Here is a 13958-nt window from a genome sequence, read left to right as displayed (position 1 = left end):
CAAGAGCACAGCGCAGACTGCCCAATGAGGTGAAGAAGAATCCTAGAGTGTCAGCTAAAGACTTACAACAGTCTCTGGCATATGCCAACATCCCTGTTAGCGAATCTATGATACGTAAAACACTAAACAAAAATGGATTTCATGGGAGGATATCACAGAGGAAGCCACTGCTGTCCAAAAAAACATTGCTGCACGTTTACAGTTTGCACAAGAGCACCTGGATGTTCCACAGCAGTACTGGCAAAATATTCTGTGGACAGATGAAACCAAAGTTGAGTTGTTTGGAAAAAACACACAACACTATATGTGGTGAAAAAAGGCACAGCACACCAACATAAAAACCTCATCCAACTGTGAAGTATGGTGGTGGGGGCATCATGGTTTAGGGCTGCTTTGCTGCATCAGGGCCTGGATGGATTGCTATCATCAAAGGAAAAATTAATTCCCAAGTTTATCAAGACATTTTGCAGGAGAACTTAAGGCCATCTGTCCACCAGCTGAAGCTCAACAGAAGATGGGTGTTGCAACAGGACAACGACCCAAAGCATAGAAGTAAATCAACAACAGAATGGCTTAAACAGAAGAAAATACGCCTTCTGGAGTGGCCCAGTCAGAGTCCTGACCTCAACCCGATTGAGATGCTGTGGCATGACCTCAAGAAAGCGATTCACACCAGACATCCGAAGAATATTGCTGAACTAAAACAGTTCTGTAAGGAGGAATGGTCAAGAATTACTCCTGACCGTTGTGCACGTCTGATCTGCAACTACAGGAAACGTTTGGTTGAAGTTATTGCAGCCAAAGGAGGTTCAACCAGTTATTAAATCCAAGGGTCACATACTTTTGCACTGTGAATGCTTACATGGTGTGTTCAATAAAAACATGGTAACTTTTAATTATTTGTGTGTTATTAGTTTAAGCAGACTGTGATTGTCTATTCAAAAAAAGTGCTTGTGTCGCCCTACCTACAAATTAGCACTGCTCAGCGCTCAAGTGTAAGCAATGAAGATAATTGGCAACAGGATGTGAGTGTGAACATACGAATAAAAGCTGCTTAAAATACATAAAACACGAAACATACAGTAATGAAAAAACTCTTAAATGTCCCAGAGTCCAGTATACGGACTCTGGCGAGTGCGCCTGTGCCAGAATGACGCGAACGTTACTGGCGTCAGCTAGTGGGCGGGAGGAGCGATACATGCGGGCATATATAACAGGCCGTGGATACGTAGAGTCATGCCCTCAGACAAAGTCTGCCAATGATGAAACGCGTCAGGGCGTGACTCCTATCGCACGACCGGAAGCATTGTGAGCGTTCCAAGGACCAGGAACAAGGAAGTCTGCAGACGTACTGGCATCAGAGCAAACACAGGCACAAGTAACACATTACATGCTTGAGATCTTTTTTCTTGGGGTACGCATATTTGTATAAGGGGTACTGGTGGGGTTTTTAATAAACTTTTTAAACGGTACTGCACTATATGAATTTTATTTCCTTAGATGGAATTGTGGCTTTGACTCAACACGTGAAAGCAAGTGGTGGAGAGTGCAATATTCATGACAGATGTAGATGATGGTTCCATGCTGATTTAATTTCACATTTTGGTGAGTGCATCCCCAAAAGGGGAGAATATCCCCCCACGTGGTGACTACCCCCTGGTGAAAGGAGCACTGGTTAAGAACTATTGTGATCAACTACATCTTGTTTTCCTGCACCATTATTTTCTATATGTACTACATATACAGTAGTATACTGGACTCTGGGACATTTAAGAGTTCTTTCATTACTTTTTTCATTACAGTGAAAGGAGCACTGGTTAAGAACTATTGTGATCAACTACATCTCGTTTTCCTGCACCATTATTGTTTCCTATATGCACTACATATACAGTAGTATACTGGACTCTGGGACATTTAAGAGTTTTTTCATTACTGTATGTTTGATGTGATTGTCTACTGTTATGACCAGTTTGTGCAGAAATCCATATCATTCCAAAAGGGTTCACATACTTTTTGTGGCAACTGTAGGTTATACTAGAATAAATATTATTGCATAATTTACTTCATGGTCCTTTCTTCCTGGGATCTAGCGCCCCTTGGGGTGTTTGGCGCTGCTGGTGGTAGGCAAGTTTCCTGATCTTGTTATTCTTATACTTTTGGGAGAGGCTGTTTCCTCCTCCAATTCGGTCCTGCATCTACTGCTCGCTACTGGCTCACATTCCGAATCATAATAGAATGGTGATAGCTGCTCTCATCAACTGACAAGGCAAGGATTGTATATGCCTCCTCGGGTGTAAAATATCTTTTGGACAGGGCGGCTGATGTGAAGCTGCGAAGGGTAGATTGCAGACGGGCAGCAGGGACAGGTCCGCCGGCGGGGCTGTGCGACAGGTCCGCTGATTGCGTCACTAAGGAGTTGTCCTGACAGATCCACTGATGGACTATATGACAGATCACTAATGGGCTGATCTGTCAGGTTCTCTTTATTCGAGGGGGGGGGGGGGAATCTGGGAACAGAGAGTAACCGTTGTGTAATTACAGTTGTGACTGGCTGTGATTAGACACAGTGAAACACGTGGTAAACAGCCAATTTCATTTGCGGTTTACTCTGATCCTAGGGACACTCATTAACAATTGTCTTAATACCCGCATTAGCGGTGCATCCTAAAGCACATCATATGAAGTCCAGTCAGGAAGGGAGAGACCCCCGCCCGGCCGTCAATCTGCTATTGGCCAGGCGGGATATGTTAAATAAGCAACTCTACCAGTTTCAGAACAAATTTGTTTAAATCTAGATTTAAAAAGGTTAATACCAATTTCAAACAGTATTCTAACTGTATCTGTAAATGAAAACTGTACAATAGTGTTCCTTAAATAATGTATTGTCAGTAAGCGTTTCATATTTTTTGAGTGTTGTTCTCAATAACAATGCAAATTATACCTCTAATGCTACTTACTTAAAGGTTTGGCAGTTGTTAATGATGGCGATCATATACTGAACGTAGCATGCAGGAAGTTGTCGGTTTTTCAGGTGTTCTTCCTTATAGAGCTGCGCTTGTTCACGGTATCTGTGGGCAACAACAGTTTTTTTTGACAATTATAAGGAAAACATGACATTAAGGCAGACTGAAAAAAAGAAATTGCCAATCAAGCTCACACACGTATTAAAATCCTTAACCAAACAGGAATATACATTTATCACGAGAATGCTGAAAGCAAGTGGACAGCAAGTGATCAGTCTAGTGTTCTTATTTTCTTATTCACTTAAAAATATATCGATGTCTATGCAAGTTAAGATTCAGAGTGGAACGCCCCAAAAAAAAAAAACACATTTACTCCTTCCATTTGTTTTGGGAAAAAAAAGGAAAGGGTGAAATCTCTGTTAGTATTTATTTGTTGTCAGCGTCCATATTTGAGGAGATTTAATTTCACTTGCTTTGTGTTCACTTTGAAAAAAGAGATGCCTGGAATCTTCCCAATGGCCATAATAGCAATAAGATTATTTGCACCCACAATAAAATTATTTTCTCCAGTAGCTTTTTGGGGGACATTGGAATTCAATTCTCAACCAATGAAATAAAGCCACCACCCGAAAAAGATTTGACACTGGGCAAAGCAAGACAGCAGCCATATCTATACTCCTGCATCTATAGCACATGCTCAAAAGCAGCAAGCAGTCAGCAAATTGCAGTAACCGCCAACAACATAAAAAGACACAAACAATATGGAGAGAGATTTGTACACCAAAGTACCAGGGAAAAAAAATATTTTACTTAACAGCATTCATTGGGGGACACAGAAATTAATTCTTAAACTGATAGGAAATAATAAAAAAAAAAAAAAACACTGTCACAATAAGAGGAGCAAGCAAAACATATGCGTGCCAAGGCAACCTTCATTGATCATAGTGAGGACTTGTCACACCACCACCCTATGGTTGCAGCCAGCATCAGCCCAAGCAGTCACAAGCAAATGCTAAAACTTGGTAAACATATAAACAGGAAACAATATAGCAACTTTTCATACTTGAAAGGCTGATCTCTGGTGCCTAAAGGTTTTAGGGAACAAGCCAGTGAAATAATTAGATTAAAGGGGTTGTAAAGGTACAATTTTTTTTTCCTAAATAGCTTCCTTTACCTTAGTGCAGTCCTCCTTCACTTACCTCACCCTTCGGATTTGCTTTTAAATGTCCTTTATTTCTTCTGAGAAATCCTCACTTCCTGTTCTTCTGTCTAACTCCACACAGTAATGCGAGGCTTACTCCCTGGTGTGGAGTGTCGTGCTCGCCCCCTCCCATGGACTGCAGGAGAGTCAGGGCGCTCTCTACATTGAATATAGAGAAAGGAGCTGTGTGTTAGTGGGCGTCCTGACTCTCCTGTAGTCCAAGGGAGGGGCGAGTACGACACTCCACACCAGGGAGAAAGTCTCACATTACTGCTATTTAGGGAAAAAAAAAAGAATTGTACTTTTACAACCCCTTTAATCTCCGTAATGATTTTGTGTTCTAGCAAGCCCCAAACAGTTATTACACTATGCAGGGTAGCTGGATGAAGGATCTCTTGGGTGCCTGGTCCAAAAACCAGCATTTGAATCCAAATTAATAGCGATATTATTAATGTACTCCTTAGTCCCCCTTGCTTGTTTGCAGTGGGTATGCAAGTATCAGAACATGATTTTGAGAAAAAAATGCAACTTTCCCCCCATTAGATATTCTTAAAAAAGCGCTTTTTGATAGGAACAAGGACACATGCAGGCACAATTTGCGTCTCATTAATTGAGACAAGTACACACTACAGACGGATATGCTTTGTTCAAATTCCATGTCCGAGGTTTACAACCACTTTAAAGTAGCTTTAAGTACCTACAAGCGCTCCTTAGTATTTCCAGAATCAGAGTCATCTATTTAAGAATTGCACCACCAACATGTTCTGGGACCCCAAATCATTTACCCTAAGCCCTTGGGGAATCATCAATGTTATCACCTATTTAGACCTACCCACCTAATGAGAATGTTTGTCCACAGGCCCGATCAAACACCCCTTATCTTATGTATAGAAAGAAAAACACAGAAAGAACTCGCAGGTAACCTCAGGAGAAATACAGGCTGCTCTGGAAAAAAACGGCGTCGTTATTTTTAAGGAACACAATATGGCGATACTTTAACAAAAATGATCTGTATGGTCTAGCTTTCAGAAAGAAGCCTTTACTGTGCCAATATTGCACAGCTACAATATGCCCAACAATACCTCGACATACCTCACTGGGCTTTTTTGTGGCATTGGCGCATTAAAGGCTTCTTTCTGGCAACTCAACTATAATTTTTGCTCAAGTATTGTCATATTGTGCTCCTTAAAAACAATCGCACTGTATTTTTCCAGAGCTGCCTGCATTTCTCCTGAGGTTACCTGTGGGTTTTTCTTTGTATCCTGAACAATTCCTCCAGCAGTTGTGGCTGAAATCTTTCTTGGTCTACCTGAAAAGTGATTAAACAATACTTACTGGCAAAGTTAAGGCTTTGGATATCTCTTTATATCCTTTTCCATCTTTATAAAGTTCCATTGTACCTTGTTACGCAGGTCTTCTGAAAGTTATTTTCTGCTCCCCATGGCTCAGTATCTAGCCTGCTCATTGCATTTATGTGAGAGCTAACAAACAAACTCATTGACCATTTATACAAAGACACCAATTTCAAATTAACCCCTTTTTGGCTAGAAAATTACTAAACATCATATATATTTTTTTAGAAGAGAATCTAGAGAATAAAATGGTGATTGTTGCAATATTTTATGTCACACGGTATTTGTGCAGCAGTGTTTTAAATGCAACTTTTTGGGTAAAAAGACACTTTCACAAATAAAATAAAAATGAAACTGTAAAGTTAGCACAATTTTTTTGTATAATGTGAAAGGTGATGTTACACCGAGTAAATAGATACCAAACATGTCACGCTTTAAAATTACATGCACTTGTGGAATGGTGTCAAACTACAGTACCTAAAAATCTCCATAGGCGACGCTTTAAAAAAAAAAAATACGGTTATCATGTTAAGAGTTACAGAGGAGGTCTAGTGCTAGAATTATTGATCTCGCTCTGAGGATCGCGGCGATACCTCACATGTGTGATTTCCGTATGCCTTTTTTATTGCTGCGCAAGCTCGCATGGGCGCTTTAAAAAATTATAATTTTTTTTATATTTTTGCATTGCTTTAAAAAAAACAAAAAAACATTTGAATCACTTTTATTGCCGTCACAAGGAATGTAAACATCCCTTGTGACAGTAATAGGTGGTGACAGATACTCTTTATGGAGGGATCGGGGGTCTAAAAGACCTCCAATCTCTCCTTTGCACTTCAAAGTATTCATATCGCTGAAAAACTGCGATTCTAAATACTGTATATATTTTTAATCCGGCGCCATTGGCAGCCGTGTAAACCGGAAGTGACGTTGTGATGTCGCTTCCATGCTTACATACAGGAGACTGGCACAAAGCCGCTTCCGGCTTCGTGCCAGACTCTGTCTAGACGCCGGAAGAGACGGATTGTTGATCGGATCTCCTGGTGGGACCGGAGGCCCAGTAAGAGCGGCGGAAGGGGGGGGCGTCCCCTCTCGCTCCTTCGAGATAACAACCGAAGCGGCTTTTAGATGCATCAATTGTTATCCCTGAAAGGCCGAACGCAGGCATCATCCCGGTATAACCCCCTAAACCTGAGGATGCATATATGTGTACACTCAGCAGGAAGGGGTTAAAAAATCCAGAGATGTGGGAAAGTAACCTTTAAAAGGATATTTATTTAATTTTCACAATATAAGATACAAAGAAAAGACAAACACATCACTGGCACGTAAGGCACTAAAGGGCATATAAGATCAGGTATCTACTAACATTCGATCATCGGATACAATGCCAAAAACAAGGAAACCCCCAACAACATTCACACACACATTCATACCAGCCCCCCATTAGTGTCACATTCCCAGAGACCCCCAATTTGGCAGAGAGTTTCGCGCAACACATTATCTGGCCCATTTGTTGCCATCCGTCACATCAGTATTCCCAAGTTAAATTTGCGGAAGCCAGCTATTGAGGCGATTCAGTTTGCATGTGTTGCGCTTTACAAGTCACTCACTCACTCACTCACTCACTCACTCACTCACTCACTCAGTAAGTAAGTAAGCTGAGATAATAGGACCTCCCCCCAGAAGTCCTCAGAGACATCCAACCATGGTTGCCATATTTTCGTGAACTTCTTAGGGCATGCCCTACTCTTATATATCAACTTAAATTTGGGTAGAACCCTGTGAACAATATGAAAGAAGGCATGGGCCGAAAGGGAGCCAGCATCCCTCCAATGCAACAAAATAGTTTCACATGCATAAACAGTATACGTATCAGAGTCCTAGCATCATGTGTACGAGGAACATAATCATTGAGAACCCCTCCAACTTCCGGGGTATAGGTTATGGGCAAACAGATCCTTCCAGTAGGACGAGAGTCCAGGGCAGTTCCAAAATGTATTAAAAAAAATTTGCAGCAATCAAGTCACATCTAAACAAGCAATATCCTGACCCAATCCCATCCAAACCAGCTTAGCTGGTGTGTAGTGTAGATGATGTACAAACTGCGCTGATGATATCCTGAAAGCACATATTAGTAGCCTCCTCCCAATCCTCCTCAAAAAGGTCAGGCATCATCAACAGCCATTTGCGATGAGAGTTCTGGAAAGAATCGGCCCCCATCAACTGGAGGCAACCATAAAAGGTTGTCACCAGTTTAGAGATTTCATAATCTCTAAACTGGTGAGGTCCTCAATAGAAGATTCCGTGAGCTCAATGGTCAATAACCCAAACTGCACACGAACGGCATGTCGTAGTAAGAGATATTTAAAAAAGAATTTATTTTCAATGCCATGTTTATGTCCAAGTGTGTCAAAAGGCACTAAACTATCCTCAAAGATATGGGAAAGGTGAGTAACCCCAAATGAACCCCACCAGGGAAAATCCAGTTGACCAAAGAGCTCAAGGAGATTAGGGATACACTGATGGCGTTTTTTTCATTGCCGATAGCCGATTTTATTGGATGATATTTTGTACATTGAAACTTTTCAGAAATTACACCAGTTTTACTCAAAAATCGTGTATAAACTGAACATGTTAATGTTTATTAAAAATTAAACATTAAGGGCTCATTCTTTTTTTTTTTTTTTTTTTCTTTTTTCTTCTTTTACTTCAGGTTCCACCTCATAGAGTTTCTTTTTGAGCGCTCAGCTTTCGTTTTTTCCGGCCCACATAGCGTCTCTATTTGGTTTTACATCATTAGTAAAGGTGTATTTTTTTTTTGACTATTTTGTACTCATTTCTTTCTATTTGTTTTGTTTCTTATTTTTATTTCTTAAAAATTTATTTTTTTATTTTTTTATCTATTTTTTTTTTCCTTAATTTTTTTGTTAAACATTTTTAAGTTAAATTTATTCATGAGTACAAACAAGAAAAAAAAATTAAATTCCCTGGCCTCCCCCCCCCCCTATTCCACCCCCCCCCCCCCCATTCCGCCCTCCCCCCAACCCCCCCCCCTCCTCACCAGATGTGGCCACTTTATTGAATTTCCTCAGGGACTCCTATGCTGGCCCTCAGGTTTTCGGCATAGCTCCATGACCTCTTAAATACCCTCCACTCGTCCCATTTTTTACTTTTTTCATCCCCCTCCAGCCCATTTCTTAATTCTTCCATCTTATATGTCTCTTCGACGGCGTCAATCCACTCCCAAATCATAGGACATTCTGTCTCCTGCCATTTTCTGGGGATTAGCCTTTTAGCAGCGTTCAGTAAGTGTGGCACCATTGACTCCTTGTATCTTCTTATACCTACATCACCTCCGAGGAATAGCACCGTCCAAGGATCTTTTTTTATTTTATTTTTTGTTATCTCTTCTATGTACTTCAAGATCTTCTCCCAGTATGTCTTTATTTTAGGGCATTCCCACCATAGGTGTGCCATAGTTCCTGGGGTCTCGCAGCCCCTCCAGCAGTTTTCTGATTGATCCTCTTTAAATTTACTTAATTTATTCGGAGTTATATACCATCTAGCAATGCATTTATAGTTCATTTCTGCCGTTTGGCTATCTACTGCTGAGGAGTGTGTCAGTTTCAACATTTTCTGTAGTTGGGTCCTATCGTGCTGTGATTTGAGTTCCTTTTCCCATTTTTCAATAAATGGTGGTAACTCCCTCTCGTCGGTCTCCAGTAATATTCTGTATACTTTTGATATGGTACCTTTGACGTTTTCCATTGTACATATTTTTTCCATTTCTGTTAGCTGTTCCCCTGTTCTCAATGGGGATGGTAATTTCTGGATAAACCGACTGAGTTGTTGATATCTCCATTCATTGATATCCATCAAGGTTTCTTTCTGTTTTAGTTCAGAATATATTATCAAGTGTCCATCTTTAATTATATCTCTTAATCGTGCTAAATCATTCTTTATCCAATTTCCTCCCACTTGTGTTTTCCCTGGTGCAAAGTATTCGTTATTTTTTAGTACAATAAGAGGTGAGTTAAACTTACTCTCCATTTTTTTATTTACTGTGTCCCAAATTCTAAGTGCATTTTTTGTTATCGCGTGTATTTTTGTGCTAAATTTTCTATATTGAGGGGGATTCCATATTATTGTGTCTAATTTCACCTTAGATAGTGCGCTTTCTAGACTGACCCATCTTTTTTCTTTATTGACTCTGGCCCACTCCACTACCCGGGATACCACCACTGCTTCATAGTATTTTTTTATGTCCGGAACTGCGAGTCCCCCCTTATTTTTTGGTTGTTTTAAAGTCTGAAGGGAGATTCTATGCTTCTTGAAATTCCATATGTAGTTCATAATGAGTTTTTTTAACATATTGAGAAGCGACTTCGGGAGGGCCATGGGGATCATTTGAAATTTATATACGATTTTAGGCAATAGGACCATTTTACAGAAGTTTATTCTCCCGATCCATGAGATTGGTCGGTTTTTTACCCTTTTAATTTCACCCTTTATTTCATCCAATAGAGGTCCATAATTGATCTCATAGATTTTCCTGGTTTTATTTGCCAGGCGGACTCCTAGGTATTTGAGTTCCTTTACCCAAGGGAGTTGGAGCACCGTTCTTAGGAGCCTTTCCTCTGTTCTATTAATGTTTACATTTAGGATTTCTGTTTTGGAAAGATTTAATTTAAAGTTTGAGATTTCTCCATATTCTTCACATAGATCCAAGAGCTTAGGGATTGATGTTATAGGGTTCACGACGTAAAAGAGGACATCATCCGCGAATGCCGATAGCTTGTGTTCCTCTTGATCCGCTTTTACTCCCTCTATGCTTGAGTTTTTGCGTACCATAGCCAATAGTGGCTCTAGGGATAATACGAATAGGAGTGGGGATAGAGGGCAACCTTGCCTTGTGCCATTCTTCATCGTAAATGATTTAGAAAGGCAACCGTTTACTTTTATTTTTGCCGTTGGCGAGCAATATAGGGCTCTAATCCAATCTAGCATCCTCAGGCCAAATCCCATTTTTTCTAAGGTTTGTAACATGAGTCCCCAGTCTACCCTGTCGAATGCCTTCTCGGCGTCGATCGACAGGAATAGACCTGGGGACCCATTTTCCTTCATTTTTTGGAGGATCAGCAAGGCTCTGAGTCCGTTGTCTCTTCCTTCTCTCCCTTTGATGAACCCCGTCTGGTCTGGGTGGATCAATTTACCCATCTCTCTTTTTATTCTTTCTGCCAGTACTTTGGAGAACAACTTAATATCCGCGTTTAGCAGGGATATGGGTCTATACCCTGCACAGTTGTTGGTGTCTTTGCCTTCTTTGGGGATTACTGTGATAGTTGCCTCCGAGGCTTCTCTACTCAAACTGTAATCTTTTCCGATTCCGTTGAAATATCTGCAAAGTACTGGGAGAAGGATCTCCTTAAATTTTTTGTAGTATAGGGCGGTGAAACCGTCCGGCCCTGGGCTTTTGCCTGATGCACTACCTGTCAAGGCCGTTTGGATTTCTTTGATTGTAATAGGTTGGTCCATCAGGCTCCTATCGTTTTGATTCATTTTTGTCAGTCCTGCTTCTTCTAGGAATTTTGAAATCTTGTCTCTTTTCTCATCCTCCGGTCGGGTCATCTGCTCTATTGTATATCGTTTTTCGTAGAATGTTCTAAAAGTTTCCGCGATGTCTTTTGTTGTATGTACCTCCTTTCCTTTCTCATCTTTGATCTTCTCGATGTAATTTTTTGATTTCTTTTTCTGTACCATCCTAGCAAGGTGTTTGTTTGTTTTATTTCCCCACTTGTATCTTTCTTTGGCAATAAGGTGAAACTCTCTTCTCGTTTCCTGATCCATGAGTTCTTTAAATTCGTTTCTTTTTAATACCAGGTCATGGTATAGTTCTCGGTTTGTGTTCTTTGCTTTATGTTTTTGCTCCAATCTGTGTATCTCCGTAATTAATTTTTCCCTTTTGCTGCTTTTTTCTTTTTTTTTTCTGGCTCCTTCTGATATTAGGGTCCCTCTAATTACCGCTTTATGGGCGTCCCATAGGGTTGCTATTGATATTCCGTCGGTATCATTTGTCTTAAAGTATTCTTCTAGATCTTTTTTTACCCTTTTGAGGCTGGTCTCCTCCGTGAGTAGGCCCTCATTTAGTCTCCAGATCATGTTTGGCTTCTGGTTTCCTATAATTTTCAGGGATACACTGATTGGTGCGTGGTCCGATATTGTTATCGCTTCGATTCTTGCTTCAACTACCATCTCCAATATACTGTGATCTAATAAAAGGTAGTCGATCCGTGAGTAACTTCCATGTACCGGTGAATAGAAAGTATAATCTCTTTGTCCCGGGTTTAGGATTCTCCATATATCTATCAGTTGGTTCCTATATAAGCTATTTTTTATCTTTCTAGTCTGTGTGTTCCTGATTTCCTGTGTCTGTGAGGTCTTATCCATTTTAGTGTCCAAACACATATTTAAGTCTCCTCCCAAGATCACCTTTCCGGCCCTAAAGTCTCTTAGTTTTCCTAAGATCTCTTCGATGTATTTTATTGTACGATCGTTTGGTGCGTATATGTTCACTAGGGTACATTCCAACTCCTCTATTCTCCCTTTTAGGAAGAGAAACCTCCCTTCTGGATCTGTCATTCTATCATACAATTTGAAGCGTGTTCCCTTGGCTATCCCTATTGCCACTCCTCTAGCTCTTTTAGAGATCGTATCTCCATAATACCAGGTTGGATAATCTTTGGAGTATAACCTGATCTTGGAATCAATTGTGAGGTGGGTCTCTTGTAGAAATGCTATGTCTGTTCTATAATTTTTCAGTTCCTTTAATATTTTATGCCTCTTCCCCGGATTATTGAGGCCTTTTACATTATAGGATGTGCATTTAACTACTGGCATTTCTTTTTTTTTTTTTTCCTTCCTCCCTGTAACCAGCATTTTGTTTCCCCTATGCTTCCTCTTATTGGCCAATCTGGTGAGGTCCCCCCATCCCCTTTTCCTCCCCCCCAAACCCCTCCCCCCTCCTGAAACCCTCCCCCCCACCCCTCCCATCTCCTCCCTCCCCCCTCCCTCCCCCCCCCTTTTGGCCACCTATTGACCTCCAAACCAGCTACCATGTCCTGGTTTGGATCTCTCCAGGTGGGGCTGGGATTGCCTCTTCCCACTCTTTGACTTCGAGTGGGGCAGAAGGGATCTAACTTACCCCTTTTAGTCTGGTATGGACCTTATCGTTCTCTCGTTCTCTCCCTTCCCTCCCCACCTCCCCCCCTCTAATAGAGGTGAGAGGAAGGGAACAGAAAAGAGAGAGAAAAAAAAAAAAAAAAAAAAAAAAAGGACAAGGAGAGGGCGGGTAACAGCCAGAATCCCTCTCCGGGATCTACACCCATCCCGGTAGGTCAGGGGGCTGGATTTCTATTTTTTTGCAAAAGTCCTTCAAGTCTTCTGGGAATCTTAAAATCGCAGATCTCCCTTCTTTTGTTGCTGTTAAGCAAGCAGGGAAGCCCCAGGTATATTTAATTTTCTGGGCTACAAGCTGATTTAGGAGTGGTTTTAAAAGTCGCCGTCTTGCCAATGTTTCTGGAGCAAGATCTGCGAATATCTGGAGTTCTGATCCTTGGAACACTATCGGGGGGGTTCCCCTCAGCTTTTTCCATATCTTTTCTTTGTCTTCGTATAACTGAAATCTTATAATTACATCTCTAGTTCGATCAGTCTCTGCTCTTCTGGGGTTTCCCACTCTATGTACTCTTTCAATCTTGATTGGTTCCTCTAGTGCACATCCCATTAAGGGGTTAAATATCTTCTGTATTGTTGTTTTGAGCTCTTCTCCTTTCTCCTCTGGTATGGATCTTATTCTCAGGTTCTGTCTCCGACTTCTGTTCTCCTGGTCCTCCAATCGGTACATGGTAAGTCTCTGTTGTAGTTGTACCTGCTCAAGATGAGCCTTTAAGGTGTTGGACTCCCGCTCTTGCTTATCCGTCCTCTCTTCAACTGACTCTACTCTAGAGAGAAGGTGTCCCAAGTCTGTCCTTAGGGACTGTATCTCCCCTTTGATTGCGTTCTCTAATCTAGTCTCTAGTCTTAGAAACATCTCCTACATTTCGTCCTTTGATGGAGTCTGTGAGGCTGACCGGGGGTCCTCCATCTTACTGGCTTCTGAGTCACTCTCTGTGCCTCCTTCTCTTAGTTCCATTGAAGTTTCTCTTGAGTCTCCATTTTGAGGCTTCTTGTTTTCCATCTTTTTTTCTTTATCCTTTTTTACCTGTTGCTGCTTTGCTCCTTGTGGTCGTGCAGTGTCGTCTTTAATCATGAACGATCTAATAGAGCTTGTAGTTGTTTTATCGCTTGGTGTCTTCGGGGGTCCCCCTTTAGTAGATCTACTTGCCATCCTGTGCATTTCTCCCCCCCTCCTTCTGATTCTCTTACCCAGCTCGTCCTCCTTTC

At 41.2% G+C, this 13958-nt stretch overlaps 1 protein-coding gene across 3 annotated transcripts in view; it reads right to left on the bottom strand.

The window, feature by feature from the left end:
* EXOC3 (exocyst complex component 3) overlaps positions 1-13958 on the bottom strand; it is a 385796-nt gene that overhangs the window by 168400 nt on the left and 203438 nt on the right. For all 3 annotated transcript variants that reach the window (XM_040353404.1, XM_040353405.1, XM_040353403.1), the window contains exon 8: positions 2958-3068. In XM_040353404.1, coding sequence (XP_040209338.1) covers positions 2958-3068 — 111 coding nt within the window. The remainder of the gene's footprint in view (positions 1-2957; positions 3069-13958) is intronic.

The sequence above is a fragment of the Rana temporaria genome, chromosome 5 (assembly GCF_905171775.1).
Source record: "Rana temporaria chromosome 5, aRanTem1.1, whole genome shotgun sequence".
Taxonomy (NCBI): Eukaryota; Metazoa; Chordata; class Amphibia; order Anura; family Ranidae; genus Rana; species Rana temporaria.
The sequence above is the reverse complement of the archived record's forward strand: the minus strand, read 5'-3'. Positions and strand labels throughout refer to the sequence as shown.